The 16,222-nt window shown below is 45.8% G+C and overlaps 1 protein-coding gene across 7 annotated transcripts in view; it reads left to right on the plus strand.

The window, feature by feature from the left end:
- si:dkey-237h12.3 (teneurin-3) overlaps positions 1–16,222 on the plus strand; it is a 322,689-nt gene that overhangs the window by 98,589 nt on the left and 207,878 nt on the right. For 4 of the 7 annotated variants that reach the window (XM_056290070.1, XM_056290079.1, XM_056290062.1 and 1 more), the window contains one exon: positions 2,964–3,173. In XM_056290070.1, the coding sequence (XP_056146045.1) occupies positions 2,964–3,173 (210 nt within the window). Of the gene's footprint in view, positions 1–2,947; positions 3,174–16,222 lie in introns of all 7 variants that reach the window. The other 3 variants (XM_056290030.1, XM_056290038.1, XM_056290054.1) reach the window with 1 other exon arrangement.

A 16,222-nucleotide genomic window follows, 5' to 3' on the forward strand; every position in this document is an offset into this window, starting at 1 on the left:
TATTCCTACTCGGAGCTATAAAGCACACAGGTTTAACTCTTCTAGGAGACTGAAGTAGATTTAGTGAAATATAGGTCCTGAGTCTGAGGGGTTTGGGATTTGTTGTTTTCATATCTTAAAAAGTGGTTTGGACTTGTTGAAAGCTGCTTGTTGGCTGGTGCAGGTTTTACAGTACAGCATCGTCAGGTCTTCATGCTCAGTAGTCCAGCTGAGGAACTCATGTGAACCTGGTGTCCACATGAACTGAGTCACGTTTCTGTGACAGCATCAGCATCAACAGTATCTTATGATTTGACGCTGATGCTGTACACATTATTACTTCATACAAGGTCCCACCTCTTTTTCCATTGCTGGCAGTTTAAACCACACATGTGAGGGCTGTATGGCCCATGCTGACATGTTCACTAAAACACCTAGCACACACGAGGATGCACACCTCTACTCAATATGCGGAACAACCTTTCCTGGAGTTCTATCTGTCTATCTGTCTATCTATCTGTCTGTCTGTCTGTCTGTCTGTCTGTCTTGCATCCCTTTGTTAAAGCATCGTCAGTGTTGTAGTTGTGTGCATTAATGTGTTGTTCCTCCATCTTGCAGTCCTCTCCGCCTCATTTCTTGTCTCCGCTCATTGACAATAGACACAGTGGGGTGGGGTGCCTGCAGGTGTGCGTGATAGCATCGACATGCTTGTGATGGAGAAGTGGCAGAGGACTTCTGCAAGGCTGTGGGCCAGATACAGTTTCGCATGGGAATAAACAGCTGGAGATGACGTAAAACCAGCCAGGGTTGAGGATAATCCTCTCTTAGTTTGTTTACTGCTTTTTTCTAACAGGACCCGCTACCTTGCCCAGGAGGCGTTTGGTCCATCTTGTCTTTTCCAAGTTTCCAGGTGCCAATAATATTTAAGTCAATCCAGGGGACTCATTTGTGAGGAGCTGGAATTGACCTTTACTGCGATGTGGAGGGGGATCATGTTTGAATACATTTCATCAACTTCTATTGGCAGGAGAGAGAGAGAGACGGATCTTTACTGGTGATGACTTTACTCAGTGAGGTCACAAACACACGTGGGTGTTTAATTGTACTGAATAATTAATTATTAATTACTAATTCAATAGTGTCCTCAGCTGGCCTTCTGCATCGATGCTGGTCCAAACCATGAAGAAATCCTTTCCTTTCTACACATCCTCAAGCCCACCAACCGGGGGATCAGTATAGTAAACCAGACAGACGGAGAGACGGACAGACAGGACACAGTTACCTACCTTAGTTTATTTCATCTAAGTTGGTGTTTTGCTCCTCTTGTGGTAGGCTGCCTTTTGGATATCCTGTGTCACATTTGTCTGAGAGACTGGCTGTTCTGTTTGGCAAATCAAAGAAAAACACAAAAGAATGGTAAAGTATGGCCCTCAGAATATGAACTAGCTGTCCTTGATCCACTGACCCATCACTTGCCGCTTGATAAGAATGCTGCTATCGGCTAGCCTCTTTAGCCCATTGTTGCTATCAGCTAGCTTCTTTAGCCCATTGTTGCTGTCAGCTAGCTTCTTTAGCCCATTGTTGCTGTCAGCTAGCTTCTTTAGCCCATTGTTGCTATCAGCTAGCTTCTTTAGCTCATTGTTGCTGTCAGCTAGCTTCTTTAGCCCATTGTTGCTATCAGCTAGCTTCTTTAACCCATTGTTGCTGTCAGCTAGCTTCTTTAGCCCATTGTTGCTATCAGCTAGCTTCTTTAGCCCATTGATTGTAGGCGGCTTTGTGTTTCCCATTATTTGGTTTCTTGGCTGTGTTCGTGGGAGATGTGACTCAGATGTGACTCAGATGTGAGCCGGGCTAGTGTCAGTATGCTGCCCTGAAGGATTCTGTCTTGAAGAATCGAATCTGTATTCTTTAACTTTGAATGGCAAACATGCATCTTCCTCGTGCTTGGCAAACTGATATGGCGCTCATCTGATTGCTCTGAGAGGCTCTTCTTCTGCAGGAGGGCACAGCAAAAGCACTTCCACAAGGACAACATTTGCATAGCTCTTAAAACTTTGTTTGGAAAGTATAGAAAACATTGCCTGGTGTCATTTAAGTGAAAGGTGTTGTGCTGTTCACATGACAGACCCTTCCTTGCCCAGACCCCCCTTTCTCTTGCTTGAGGGTTGATCAGTTTAAGTCGTCACACCACACACTTCCCCCGCCCTCTTCATACCATCAACATTTTAACTCCTTTAGGTCTTATGAAAATTCACGCTGTCAAAGCAAAAATTAAAACAGCTCTTAAAAGACAAAACTCCCTTCTGTCTGCTCCCAGGCCCTGGAAGGCAACCCCCCCCCCCAAAAAAAAAAAAACGCTGCCCATTTGGGGCTCGCTGGAGCAGATCAGAATTTTCAGCAGCATGGGTCTTACCTTTTAAACAGGGAAGATGGATAGATAATCACCACATGCCATTCCGGTGGCCAATTACACACAGCATTGTGGGAAATTGGAAAATCTGTTCTCCAAGAGCCCTAATGGATGTTCTGGTCATTAGTTATTCGAGAGTCTTTTCTGGCTGTAATCAAATGTGAAACATGGCGTTAAACACCCGTAAAGGAACAGCTGCCTCTCTAAGTGACCTTCTGTTTAAGAGAACCCAACTGTCAGCTGTGTGGCGTTTGGCGACAATTATTACATGCGTCTCCATCAAAGACGGCCTTATTTCCCTACTGTTTTTGCAGTGGTTGCATTTGATGTCTGGCTCTCTGTTGTGTTTCTTGCCTGGGTCTATTTGGGGGGGGGGGGTTGTTTCTTGCTCACACGGCAGGTGCTAACACTCCATCTACCATTCTGTAACCAACCCCGCGCCTCGACAGGTGGTTTTACCAAGTGCTTCATTCGAAACCATCAAATCAAGAAGTTAGGCTTTGGTTTCTCTCTGTAAAGGCTTCAGATCTGACGTTTTGCTCTATTCTCTCATTCCAGGGGACCGCCTGTCCAGCCAGAAAGGCCCACCCCCTCTTCCTCCGGCTCCGCCCCCACACAGGCAGCACCCATCCATCACGTCCTTGACCCGCAGCTCACTGGCCAATCAGAGAAGCCCCAGTCCGCTGCCCACCGCCGGCCTGGCGGCCGAGTTGCAGAGCACGGCGGAATGCGTCCAGCTGCAGGACAGCTGGGTCCTAGGCAGCAATGTGGCCCTGGAGAGCAGGTGAGCACCCAGAATGCCTTGGGGCACATTCACAGGTTCTGAATATAAATCCAGTCCAGTCTCAGAGGGCTATCTTTGCAGTCAACACCACCCAAGTCCCCACCAAGTCTTTAATGTTTTGAACTCAAGACCAACAGGACCAGAACTTGTGTAAAGACTGACACCAGAACAGTACAAGTCCAGTTAAGCAGCATTAGGGTAACTGTAGTAGTCTAGTCACAATTTCACTACATTATTTCTTTAAACTTCCTTGGAATGAGGAATGTTTCAGATTACAGATGAACAGATTATTAATCACAGATGAATGATAATACAAAAATTAGCTCATAATGCACTTTCCTGATCTCACCCAGGCAAGATGATATTAATGCCCCCCCCCCCCCCAAAAAAAGAGAAAAGTAAATTTGATTATTGTCTTCGACTTGTATTGAAAAATTATCACGAGCCCACAGTCAGAGACCAAGTCATATCCGATATATTATGAGACGAGTCCGAGTCCTTCACAATGTGGACTGGAGCCCGAGTCCATGCTGGAGCTCTCCAAACCTACAGAGGGCTTTTGCATTCAAACAGTGAGAAACAGGAAGTCCAAAGGAATTGAATCAAGTGCAACTGGACTTGGTGTAAACAGGAAGAGACAGTAAACCACAGTAAAGACAGCTTCTATTCTTACACCTTCCATTCAGATTAGGGAAGTTCCTACAGAAAAAAGTAAAACGTGGAGTATGGTTCAGCGGACAGATGTTGGATTCTAACATTTGAAGCCATTCTAATTAACCTCATACATGCCCTTGGAGTTTGTTTTGTTCTGAAATGAAAATGAAAGCTACTTTGTTTTCAGATGAACTTTTATTAACACAAATTAAATTATTTTATAAGAATATCTACATGTCACAATGACCTGGAAATTAAGCTCTTCAATTTAATCTGTTAATAATCACTAACGAATCAGCGGTGTAGATTATACTATATACTATATATACTGTATGTGCTATAAATATATAGTAGCACATACAGTATATATAGTATATAGTAGATTACTATATACTGTATATACTGTATGTGCTATAAAAACATTCCAGCGGCCTTGGTGATGTGGCTAATAAAATAATCTAGTTTAATAAATACGCTGAAGCAGTGTGTATAGGGAAGAATTTGTATTTCAGATTTAATGGTGAGAGAATCCGACAGTTGCCAGTGCGGATCAAGAAGGCCATAACTTCTGGAGGAATTTGTAAAGTGGATTATGTTTTATATCAAGATTTGCTGTTCGGCGCTCTACTTTGTCATAAGAGCCCGAGCCAAGCACTGCCCCTGAAACATCACTTCCATCGCTCTTCATCAGCGGCTTCTCTATATGCCAGACTAATGAAGTGTGCTACATTCAGACTCGGACACGGCCTGAAGTAGATGATTACATTGGGTTTGATAGTTCTCTGGCACGGGACGCCCTACACAAGTTTCCAGTGAATGTGGGTTTTGAGTTTTGTCCGTGGCAGGAAGAAGAAACAGCCTCTTATGATCTGACCGAATCAGTCGGGCTGTACAGCAACTGTTTCCCGTCCTGGCCAGGATGCGGTGATTGAATGCTTACCGCATGGTGACCTCGAGCCGTCTTAGCTGTATCGACAAAACAATATGTGCACCCCTATCATCAGCCGAGGCATAAATCACTATCTGCACACTGGCCTCTCAATAAAGAGCTTGTCATGTGGGAGGCAGAGCGGCGAGATGAGGGTGGGGGTCGTTTACCAGCTGAGGCCAAAGGGAAAACACCGGTTCACCACATACAGTGCATCCGGAAAGTATTCACAGCCCTTCACTTTCCCCACATTTTGTTATGTTACGGCCTTATTCCAAAATGGATTAAATTCCTTTTTTTTCTCATCAATCTTCACACAATACCCCATACTGACAAACCGAAAAAGGTTTTGTAGAAATTTTTGCAAATTTATTAAAAATAAAAAACTGAAATATTGCATGTACATAAGTATTCACACCCTTTACTCAGTACTTGGTTGAGGCACCCTTGGCAGTGATTACAGCCTCAAGTCTTCTTGGGTATGAAGCTACAAGCTTGGCACACCTATATTTGGGGTATTTCTCCCATCCTTCTCTGCAGATCCTCTCCAGCTCTGTAAGGTTAGATGGGGAGCATCGCTGCACAGCTATTTTCAGGTCTTTCCAGAGATGTTCAATGGGGTTCAAGTCTGGGCTCTGGCTGGACCACTCAAGGACATTCACAGACTTGTCCTGAAGCCACTCCTTCGTTGTCTTGGCTGTGTGCTTAGGGTCGTTATCGTGTTGAAAGGTAAACCTTCGCCCCAGTCTGAGGTCCTGAGCGCTCTGGAGCAGGTTTTCATCAAGTATCTCTCTGTACTTTGCTCCATTCATCTTTCCCTCGATCCTGGCTAGTCTCCCAGTTCCTGCCGCTGAAAAACATCCCCACAGCATGATGCTGCCACCACCATGCTTCACTGTAGGGATGGTATTAGCAAGGTGATGAGAGGTGCCTGGTTTCCTCCAGACGTGACGTTTGGCATTCAGGCCAAATAGTTCAATCTTGGTTTCATCAGACCAGAGAATCTTGTTTCTGCTGGTCTGAGAGTCCTTTAGGTGCTTTCTGGCAAACTCCAAGCGGGCTGTCATGTGCCTTTTACCGAGCAGAGGCTTCCGTCTGGCCACTCTACCATAAAGGCCTGATTGGTGGCGTGCTGCAGAGATGGTTGTCCTTCTGGAAGGTTCTCCCATCTCCACAGAGGAACGCTGGAGCTCTGTCAGAGTGACCATCGGGTTCTTGGTCACCTCCCTGACCAAGGCCCTTCTCCCCCGATTGCTCAGTTTGGCTGGGCGGCCAGCTCTAGGACGAGTCCTGGTGGATCCAAACTTCTTCCATTTACGAATGATGGAGACCACTGTGCTCTTCGGGACCTTCAAAGCTGTAGAACATTTTTTGTACCCTTCCCCAGATCTGTGCCTCGATACAATCCTGTCTCGGAGGTCCACAGACAATTCCTTTGACTTCATGGCTTGGTTTCTGCTCTGACATGCACTGTCAGCAGTTGGACCTTGTATAGACAGGTGTGTGCCTTTCCAAATCATGTCCAATCCATTGAATTTACTACAGGTGGACTCCAATCAAGATGTAGAAACATCTCAAGGATGATCAGTGGAAACAGGATGAACCTGAACTCAATTTTGAGTGTCATAGCAAAGGGTGTGAATACTTATGTACATGCAATATTTCAGTTTTTTATTTTTAATAAATTTGCAAAAATTTCTACAAAACCTTTTTCACTTTGTCATTATGGGGTATTGTGTGTGGATTGATGAGAGAAAAAAATGAATTTAATCCATTTTGGAATAAGGCTGTAACATAACAACATGTGGGGAAAGTGAAGGGGTGTGGATACTTTCCGGATGCACTGTAACTACAAATGCCAAGTAAACTAACGGGTTGAGAAATGTCAGCAGAGGCCTCTGAAAGCTTCTCTTAGACAACCTGCAGGAGGATTCTGACACACAGCAGCTTTTATACCAGTCTGTCTTCACAGCCCGACAAAGTCCAACTGTGCCATGGAGCTGTGATTATTTGATTTGATTTGATTTGATTAAAGAGTGCACAGTCCATCTGCCATAGTATTCTTTAATTCGTGTAGACGGAGAGGGAGGAAGGACACAGGAGAAGGACGTTCGTTGTTGGGTCAGTGACTCCAGAGATGGTACATAAGATGTGTTTACTGTGTTTATCTGAGCTGTTCAAAACTCACTCGATATATGGTGATTATTTCTTCTTTGCTTTTTTCTGTATTGCACATGTTAACTCCACTTCTTTGTGTTGGGTGTCTTTATTCTCTTCCACCTGATCTCATTAACTTTAGAATGACCAGGATTTCACTCCTACCTAAAACAACTGTGGGCGGTCAAATTGACGGCCCGTTTTTAAACTCTATATTGTGTCAAGATAAAAACCCAATTGAGATATTAATGCACTACATGTGTTAGTGTGTCTGTTATGAAACTAACTGATACCAAAATTAACATTTTAACAACATTGATACTATTTTTAAACAATTAAAATGGCCACTGTCCAGCTCCTGTAAATACTGCAAGGCCTCGGTGGTAGTCATGGTGCGTCTGTAGCGGCGTCTGTAACCAGACATGTTGGACATCATCACACATCAAGCTCAGACTATTTCGCTGCACTGGAGGATGCTAGTGTGTTTCTAGGACACAGTAACAAACTTCACGAAGGAAATGACGTGACAACACACGTCATAAATACTGACATGATGCTTAAATTACGAGGCGGTCATGTTGGCTGCTCATGGTCGTTTTAGGTAGATCTTATCGTAACTTCGTTGTTTTTTTGCAATTGATCCAAAACTCGTTTTAATGCAAATATATGCAATTTTAGGAGCAATGAGGGAGTGGCAGGTCTGTATCTTTTCCCCCCCACAAAGTTATTAAACTTTGAAAATCCAAAACTGTCAACATGACGGCCTTGGTCGTCCTAGTGTTAAATCCCCAGCACGGATTGTTGGCGATCAGTGACTGTCATCTCATTCTACATCACACGAGCTCTCTGGATGGCAGTGGCACTTTGATATCTCTAAACTCCGTTTTTACTGCAGTATTTGTAACCTTGGTGTGTTTGCCGTTGGCACCTAGAAGATATAAAACTCAATTGTGAGCATTATAATTTTACAAGCGAATTAGCAGTAACGAGTGAGGTGTGTTTAAAGACCCCATAAAGATGTTGATCCTCAAAGCTGGAGGATGCTAGCTGGACTCAGTAGCTTTCCAAGTGAACAGCTGTCCGTCCAGCTTCTTCCAGCTGCTCTGCACTCGAGCAGAGACTGTGTTCAGTAGTCTGGATGAAGGATGAAGTCACTTGTCTCTGAAAGCGAAGAAAAGACACGAGGTTTGACTGAGACTCGTTAACAACTAGAGATGTAAAGAATACCGTGGAACAGTTCTGTAAGTGTTTGCTGCTGTTGCACTCTTCTTGACTTTTACATAGAGAGGCGAACGTGATGATGGTTTTGGTGATTTCTGGGGTGGATTTGGCCCAGTTGTAGTTCACCTGTATATCAATCCACCTCCATGAAAACGACACACCAAAAGATCTTTAAACAAGAACGTGCTGAGAATGAACCCCAAAGTTTCTTAAGACAGTTATTTTACTAATACTCAGGAGAGTCAAAGGAGACATTTGAACTTGCTGTGTGTCATGAATCAAGGAGCCCAGTGAGGAACATGAGGCATGGAACTGTATGTGGGAGAAGGAGAGAGAGTGAGGGATGAGTGTGAAAACGAGAGTGACGTATAGATGTTTAAGAGGGGAGAAGTGAGAAGAGCGGCTGTGGAGAAAGTGTGGGAGAGGGTTGTGAAGGAGGTGATGTAGGGAGGATATGGAGGAATCTGAGAGTGAAGCGGAGCAGTGTTGAATGTGAGAACTTTGACTTCTTATTAAGACACAACAGGGTGTTCAGTAATGTAGTAATTAGTAAGTTTGGTGTGGATGTGAAGAAAGGATGTGATGAGTGTGGTGTGGGAGTGGAAACATGTATGCATGTGAGCTGGGGGATACATGCTGAAAGTGAAGGAATTAATAAGTAGATGTTGGAGAGGTGGTTTGTTGACAGGATGGAATGGAGAGAATTGTGGTTGTTTGGGGTGGCTGGTAAGGTGACAGGGTGTAATGTGAATTTATTAAATTATGTTTTAAGCTGGCGGCACGGTGGTGCAGAGGTTAGCGCGGTCGCCTCACAGCAAGAAGGTCCTGGGTTCGAGCCCCGGGGTCATGTTCTCACCGTATCTGTGTGGGTTTCCTCCGGGGGCTCCGGTTTCCTCCCACAGTCCAAAGACATGTAGGTCAGGTGACTCGGCCGTACTAAATTGTCCCTAGGTATATGTGTGTGTGTGTGTGTGTGTGTGTGGTGGGGGGGGGGGGGTTAGGGTTAGGCCTGCCGCCCAATGACTGCTGGGATAGGCTCCAGCACCCCCGTGACCCCGAGAGCAGGATACGTGGTTCAGATAATGGATGGATGGATGTTTTAAGCCATGCAAGGTTTGCTGTCAGGTTAAGGAGGAATATAGTCCATTATAAAAAGAGGAGAGTTGAGGTGTGGAAAGTTTTGAAGGGTATAATGGAAAGAGATGTCAGCATGTTGTGTCAGGAAGAAGAGTTTATTTGGGGTTTGTGGAGGGGAGCACTTTTATTGTGATTGGGGAAGAAGGGAGGGTGATGTTGGATTTTGGTTAAATGGTGTAGTGTGTAGGGTAAGATGTATTGGGGATGCTATATGTATATTTTTAATATTTGATTTCCTTGATTTGGTGTGGGGTCTGTAGGCTAGAAGCCATGCAGAAGCCTGCAGGTTACTGCACTGTAGTGCTGTCTTGTTGATCTGTGGTTTAAACTTTAGTTGAATGTCTCGTATCTTGCGTTTTCTTCTTGTCCTAATGATTAAGCATATATCTGTGTAATCATGTAAAAAATAGAAAAGAAAAGAAAGATGTGTCTTATGTATGTTTTTTCATAATTAAAAAAAAGGAACATGAGGCTTTGACGAAGACCTGGTCTATGAAATTATTCCCTTTCAGCTTTTCTCCCGATTTTCACCAATACACCCCAGATCTTCAGTTTGAAGGATTCATTTAGTTCCCATCAGAGCCATGACACTGACTTACCTGTGGAGGCATGGAGGTGTTTAGGAGAGATGGCAGTGGACTTTTTAACTAGATTGTTTAACACAATCTTGGAAAGTCAGGGGATGCCTGAGGAGTGGAGAAGAAGCATACTGGTACCGATGTTCAAGAACAAGGGTGATGTACAGAACTGTAGCAACTACAGAGGTATAAAGTTGATCAGCCACAGCATGAAGATATGGGAAAGAGTAATAGAAGCTAGGTTAAGAGGAGGAGAGGTGGTGATCAGCCACAGCATGAAGATTTGGGAAAGAGTAATAGAAGCTAGGTTAAGAGGAGGAGAGGTGGTGATCAGCAGCAGCATGAAGATATGGGAAAGAGTAATAGAAGCTAGGTTAAGAGGAGAGGAGGTGATGAAAGAGTAATAGAAGCTAGGTTAAGAGGAGGAGAGGTGATGATCAGCAGCAGCAGTATGGTTTCATGCCAGGAAAGAGCACCACAGATGTGATGTTTGCTTTGAGAGTGTTGATGGAGAAGTATAGAGAAGGCCAGAAGGAGGTACATTGTGTCTTTGTAGATTTAGAGAAAACATACGACAGAGTGCCGAGAGAGGAGGTGTGGTATTGTATGAGGAAGTCAGGAGTTGCAGAGAAGTATGTAGGAGTGGTGCAGGATACGTATGAGGGAGGTGTAACAGTGGTGAGGTGTGTGGTTGGAATGACAGATGGGTTCAAGGTGGAGGTGGGATTACATCAAGGATCGGCTCTGAGCCCTTTCTTGTTTGCAATGGTGATGGACAGGTTGACGGACGAGATCAGGCAGGAGTCTCCATGGACGATGATGTTTGTAGATGACATCGTGATCTGTAGTGAGAGTAGGGTGCAGGTGGAGGAGAGCCTGGAGAGGTGGAGGTATGCACTGGAGAGAAGAGGAATGAAAGTCAGTAGGAGCAAGATGGAATACCTATGTGTGAATGAGAGGGAGGACAGTGGAATGGTGAGGATACAAGGAGTAGAGGTGGCGAAGGAATATGAGTTTAAATACTTGGGGTCAACTGTCCAAAGTAACGGGGAGTGCAGGAGAGAGGTGAAGAAGAGAGTGCAGGCAGGGTGGAGTGGGTGGAGAAGAGTGTCTGGAGTGATGTGTGACAGAAGGGTACCAGCAAGAGTTAAAGGGAAGGTTTACAAGATGGTAGTGAGACCAGCTATGTTGTATGGTTTGGAGACAGTGGCACTGATGAAAAGACTGGAGGTGGCAGAGGTGAAGATGATAAGATTTTCACTGGGAGTGATGAAGAAGGACAGGATTAGGAAGGAGTATATTAGAGGGACAGCTCAGGTTGGACGGTTAGGAGACAAAGCAAGAGAGACAAGATTGAGATGGTTTGGACATGTGTGGAGGAGAGATGCTGGGTATATTGGGAGAAGGATGCTGAATATGGAGCTGCCAGGGAAGAGGAGAAGAGGAAGGCCAAAGAGGAGGTTTATGGATGTGGTGAGGGAGGACATGCAGGTGGCTGGTGTGACAGAAGAAGATGCAGAGGACAGGAAGAGATGGAAACGGATGATCCTCTGTGGCGCCCCCTAACGGGAGCAGCTGAAAGTAGTAGTAGTAGTAGTAGTGGTAGTAGTAGTAGTAGTAGTGGGGATAGTAGTAGTGGTAGTAGTAGTGGTAGTATTAGTAGTAGTAGTGGTAGTAGTAGTAGTAGTAGTAGGGATAGTAGGGATAGTAGTAGTAGTAGTAGTAGTAGTAGGGATAGTAGGGTTAGTAGTAGTAGTAGTAGTAGTAGTAGGGATAGTAGGGATAGTAGTAGTAGTAGTAGTAGGGATAGTAGGGATAGTAGTAGTAGTAGTAGTAGTAGTAGTAGTAGAGATAGTAGGGATAGTAGTAGTGGTAGTAGTAGTAGTAGTAGTAGTAGGGATAGTAGGGATAGTAGTAGTAGTAGTGGTAGTAGTAGTAGTAGTAGTAGTAGGGATAGTAGTAGTGGTAGTAGTAGTAGTAGTAGTAGTAGTAGGGATAGTAGTAGTAGTAGAGTCATGGCACTGGCAGCAGTTTGCTGGTGGAAAAGTGCATGGCATGTTTTTGATAAACCCCTTAGCTTCCCATCTTTACCGCTTGGCTCCATAGAAATAAGGGATATTTTCAATTAGCCTACTGTAAATGTGCCATTGAATTCCATTATTACCTGAATCCCCATGCCTTTTGAGAGTAAAATCCCCCTATGCACAGCCGTGGTTATTATTCTTGAGTACTATTTGACTCTTTATTTAAAGTGTAGTGTATGTGTGAAATTGATTAGTGAATGTGCTATAGCACTGGCTATGTGGTGTGGAAGACACAGGTAAGGGTCTGCTCTTACGTATGTACGTCCTGCACATTCCACCTCAATTCAATGACATTCAGCCGCAAAAGTCATTACGACATTTTAAAAGTGAGGCTTTTGGAAAGGCTGACCAGCCACACAGAGCAGTTTTAAATGTACTGCAAATCTTCAGCGGATCCATTCGTCAAGAGGCTCATTTTGGTGAAATATAATTATGTCCCCAGCTCCAAAGTCCTTGTACGCCACAGAGTACCACTGACGGAACATTCCCCTGACAGCAACTGTGTTAGAATTGTTCCCCTTGATGGAAAAATAGAAGAGCAACGTCATCCCAGGAGCACATGGTGTTTACCTCTCCAGGTGTGTGTGTGTGTGTGTGTGTGTGTGTGTGTGTGTGTGTGTGTGTGTGTGTGTGTGTGTGTGTGTGTGTGTGTGTGTGTGTGTGTGTAACCTGTAAGTCTTTGTTCACAGTACATCGGTTCAGGGAAACGAACATTTTACAATACAATAGTCTGAATCATCCTAATACTACCCAGACATTTCTCTTCACCTCATAGCAATAGTCATAATAATAATAATAATCATAATAATAATCATGAAAACGGCCTCCGAACTGGTAGAGTAAGGGTGTATTTTGAAATGATGGCTGGTTCCTCACCTGCCGTTGACTGTGGTGGTTTTGGTGTGGTCGTGTGGAGTACGGGGGGGGGGTGTCTGGCTGGGAGAGCTGGCACTGGATCAGCTGGGAGAGCCTGGTCTGCTGTGTCCGGTGGGCCCAGGGCCCACGGCCCTGCCTGGAGCTGCACCCAGGGAGGAAACACCGAGGGCGGTCTGACAGGACACGGGACGGGCTAAGCTAACTGCTAGCCCACGCAGACCGGCGGTTCTGACAGTCATCCTGACTGCTGGCGTTCCTTCTTCTGGGCAGGGATTTTATTTTATTTTATTGTTTTGGATAAGTGTGTTAGTTTAGATATCCTATGTGTCAGTTAGCGTGTGTGTTCTTGTAGTTCTTGTGGTTTTTGGATATGTGTGTTTTTGTCTTTGTGTTGCACTGCTGTGGGCAGGGGAGACTATTTGAAATGAAATGACAAATAAAGTGTTCCTTATTCACTGCTGGTTTAGCCAGTAGAACTCAACAGAACCAACTAGAGAGACCAATATCGATCACCGTTCAGCTGATGGCATCCATCCACTTCCCTGCTTCTGTGTTTCATGAATGAATTCTACCTTCTGAAGTGGACGGCAAAGTCCATCTTCAGTCTATATGCACAGAAGCCCAGCACTTCATATCCTTGGCTGGATCAAGCCATCGTTACTGGACTGGATCTGTGTGCAGACAAGCCGAGCTCACCGGGGAGCGTGACGACATAAGCCCTGCCAAGCGAGAACTGCCTCGGGAAGGTGACTGCCAGCGGGAAATGCCATCACACCAGCGAGGCTCTGCTGGTGCACACCAGCACCTGTTAGCGGGCTCACCATCAAGAGGACAGGTGGCAAACAGAGAGAGAGGCTGGCGTGGGAGGGCCATTGAGACCCTCTACGTCTGTAGTCTCACTCGGCCTGCAGTGTTGAGCCAGTTTATTATTCCGGCGTTCACCTTGAAATGCTAATGCTAACACAATAGGGCGGCTAATAGGCAGATTGCATATTCGGAGGGCGCAGAGTCCAGTTGTTTCTAGTGTGCTCCCTCGCCCCACTGGTTGGAGCTTAAGCCGCAGACAAATCCACCCACTCTTTCATTTGGTCTTTTGTCCTCTGTGAGGATGTTTTCAAATGTCATCTAGATGACAAGCCATGTTGAGAGAGCACAGGAGAGCCGCCTGGCTGCTGCCTTTGTCTTCCTACCATCTCCACGGGATGGACAGATGGACGCCAAAAACACATTGATACACAGCCATTCAGCTTTGTCTCTCTCTCTCTTTCTCGCTCTCTCTCACCCCCCATCTGTCTGTCTGTCTGTCTGTCTGTCTGTCTGTCTGTCTCTCCCACCCCCTCTCCCTGTCTCTCACCTTCTCTCTTGCTCCCTCTCTGTCTCTCTGTCTGTCTTTCTCTCTCACCCTCTCTCTGCCATTCTCTCTCTTGCTCTCTCTCTCTCTGTCTGTCTCTCTTTATGCTTCTCGCTCGCTCTCTGTTCGTCGCTCTGTCTGTTTCTTTCTCTCTAGTCCTGTATCTATGTCTTTCTGTCATCCTGTGATTCTCTGTCACCTTCTTTGAGTCTTCTGTCTCCTCCTGCCCACGGCCCACAGCTCCGCTGCCGTCTCCAGTCTGCAGTCTCTAGTCTCTAGTCTTCAGTCTCCAGTCTGCAGTCTGCCGTCTCCAGTCTGCAGTCTCCAGTCTCCAGTCTCCAGGTTGCCGTCTCCAGTCTGCAGTCTGCAGTCTGCAGTCTCCAGGTTGCCGTCTCCAGTCTGCAGTCTGCAGTCTGCAGTCTCCAGGTTGCCGTCTCCAGTCTGCAGTCTGCCGTCTCTAGTCTGCAGTCTCCAGTCTCCAGTCTGCAGTCTCTAGTCTCCGGTCTCCAGTCTCCAGTCTGCAGTCTGCAGTCTCCAGTTTGCCGTCTGCCATCTCCAGTCTGCAGTCTGCAGTCTCCAGTCTCCAGGTTGCCGTCTCCAGTCTGCAGTCTGCAGTCTCCAGTCTCCAGGTTGCCGTCTCCAGTCTGCAGTCTGCCGTCTCTAGTCTGCAGTCTCCAGTCTCCAGTCTGCAGTCTCTAGTCTCCAGTCTCCAGTCTGCAGTCTGCAGTCTGCAGTCTCCAGTCTCCAGGTTGCCGTCTCCAGTCTGCAGTCTGCCGTCTCTAGTCTGCAGTCTCCAGTCTCCAGTCTGCAGTCTGCAGTCTCCAGTCTCCAGTCTGCAGTCTGCAGTCTCCAGTTTGCCGTCTGCCATCTCCAGTCTGCAGTCTCCAGTCTCCAGTCTCCAGGTTGCAGTCTCCAGTCTCCAGTTTGCCGTCTGCCATCTCCAGTCTCCAGTCTCCAGTCTCCAGTCTCCAGGTTGCAGTCTCCAGTCTCCAGTCTCCAGTCTGCAGTCTGCAGTGTGCAGGCCGGGCTGGATTAGCATAGTAATGTGCTGCGTTGCGTCACACTGGCTGTAATCAATTACCGCCGGTTGTCCAGCGACTACAGCAGCAGACATTTACACTGCTGCTGTGTTTGTTAATCATGTCCAAAGCCTTTCATCTCTGCAGCCTCACACGGCTCAGCAGCCAGACGGACTGGGGAAGCCGGCACAACGAGGATCCCTTCAGCTGCCGAGTGCAGAAGTCTGCTGGAATTTGTCTTTGGGCGATGTTGGCACGCGGCATTTTGACAGCTTACTGACACTCTGTAGCCGTACATGTGATGTATGGAAGTGATTATAGGCGAGACCAACAGAAGCCTACATCTACCGTGTATGTGGACTCCAACATATCAGGTTTCAGAAGTAGTGCATGGAATTTCCTTTTGGATGCTCACGGCTAAAATTAACAGTAAAATAAGATGAACTGGATTGTGTAATTTATGCAAACACATGTTTATTCTGTGGTGTGTTTGTGATGCTGTGCTCATGTCATCTTTCTTCAGTTATCATAACACATCATGTCAATAATTCATCAGCAGTACTGGAAACTGGAGTCGCTCAGGAACACGAGCAGCAGCAGCCCTGGTGTAGTGGTGCTGAGCTTGTTGTCCATGCTGTATGTCTGCAGTCTGTTTACATGAACTGGATATTCTTATTATTATTATTACAATACACTCACACTCCTGTATACTCACACTCACACTCCTGTATACTCAGACACAATCCTGTATACTCACACTCACACTCCTGTATACTCACACTCACACTCCTGTATACTCAGACACAATCCTGTATACTCACACTCACACTCCTGTATACTCACACTCACACTCCTGTATACTCAGACACAATCCTGTATACTCACACTCACACTCACAATCCTGTATACTCAGACACACTCCTGTATACTCACACTCACACTCCTGTATACTCACACTCACACTCCTGTATACTCACACTCACACTCCTGTATACTCAGACACAATCCTGTATACTCACACTCACACTCACACTCCTGTATACT

Source organism: Lampris incognitus, chromosome 1 (genome assembly GCF_029633865.1).
Source record: "Lampris incognitus isolate fLamInc1 chromosome 1, fLamInc1.hap2, whole genome shotgun sequence".
NCBI lineage: Eukaryota > Metazoa > Chordata > Actinopteri > Lampriformes > Lampridae > Lampris > Lampris incognitus.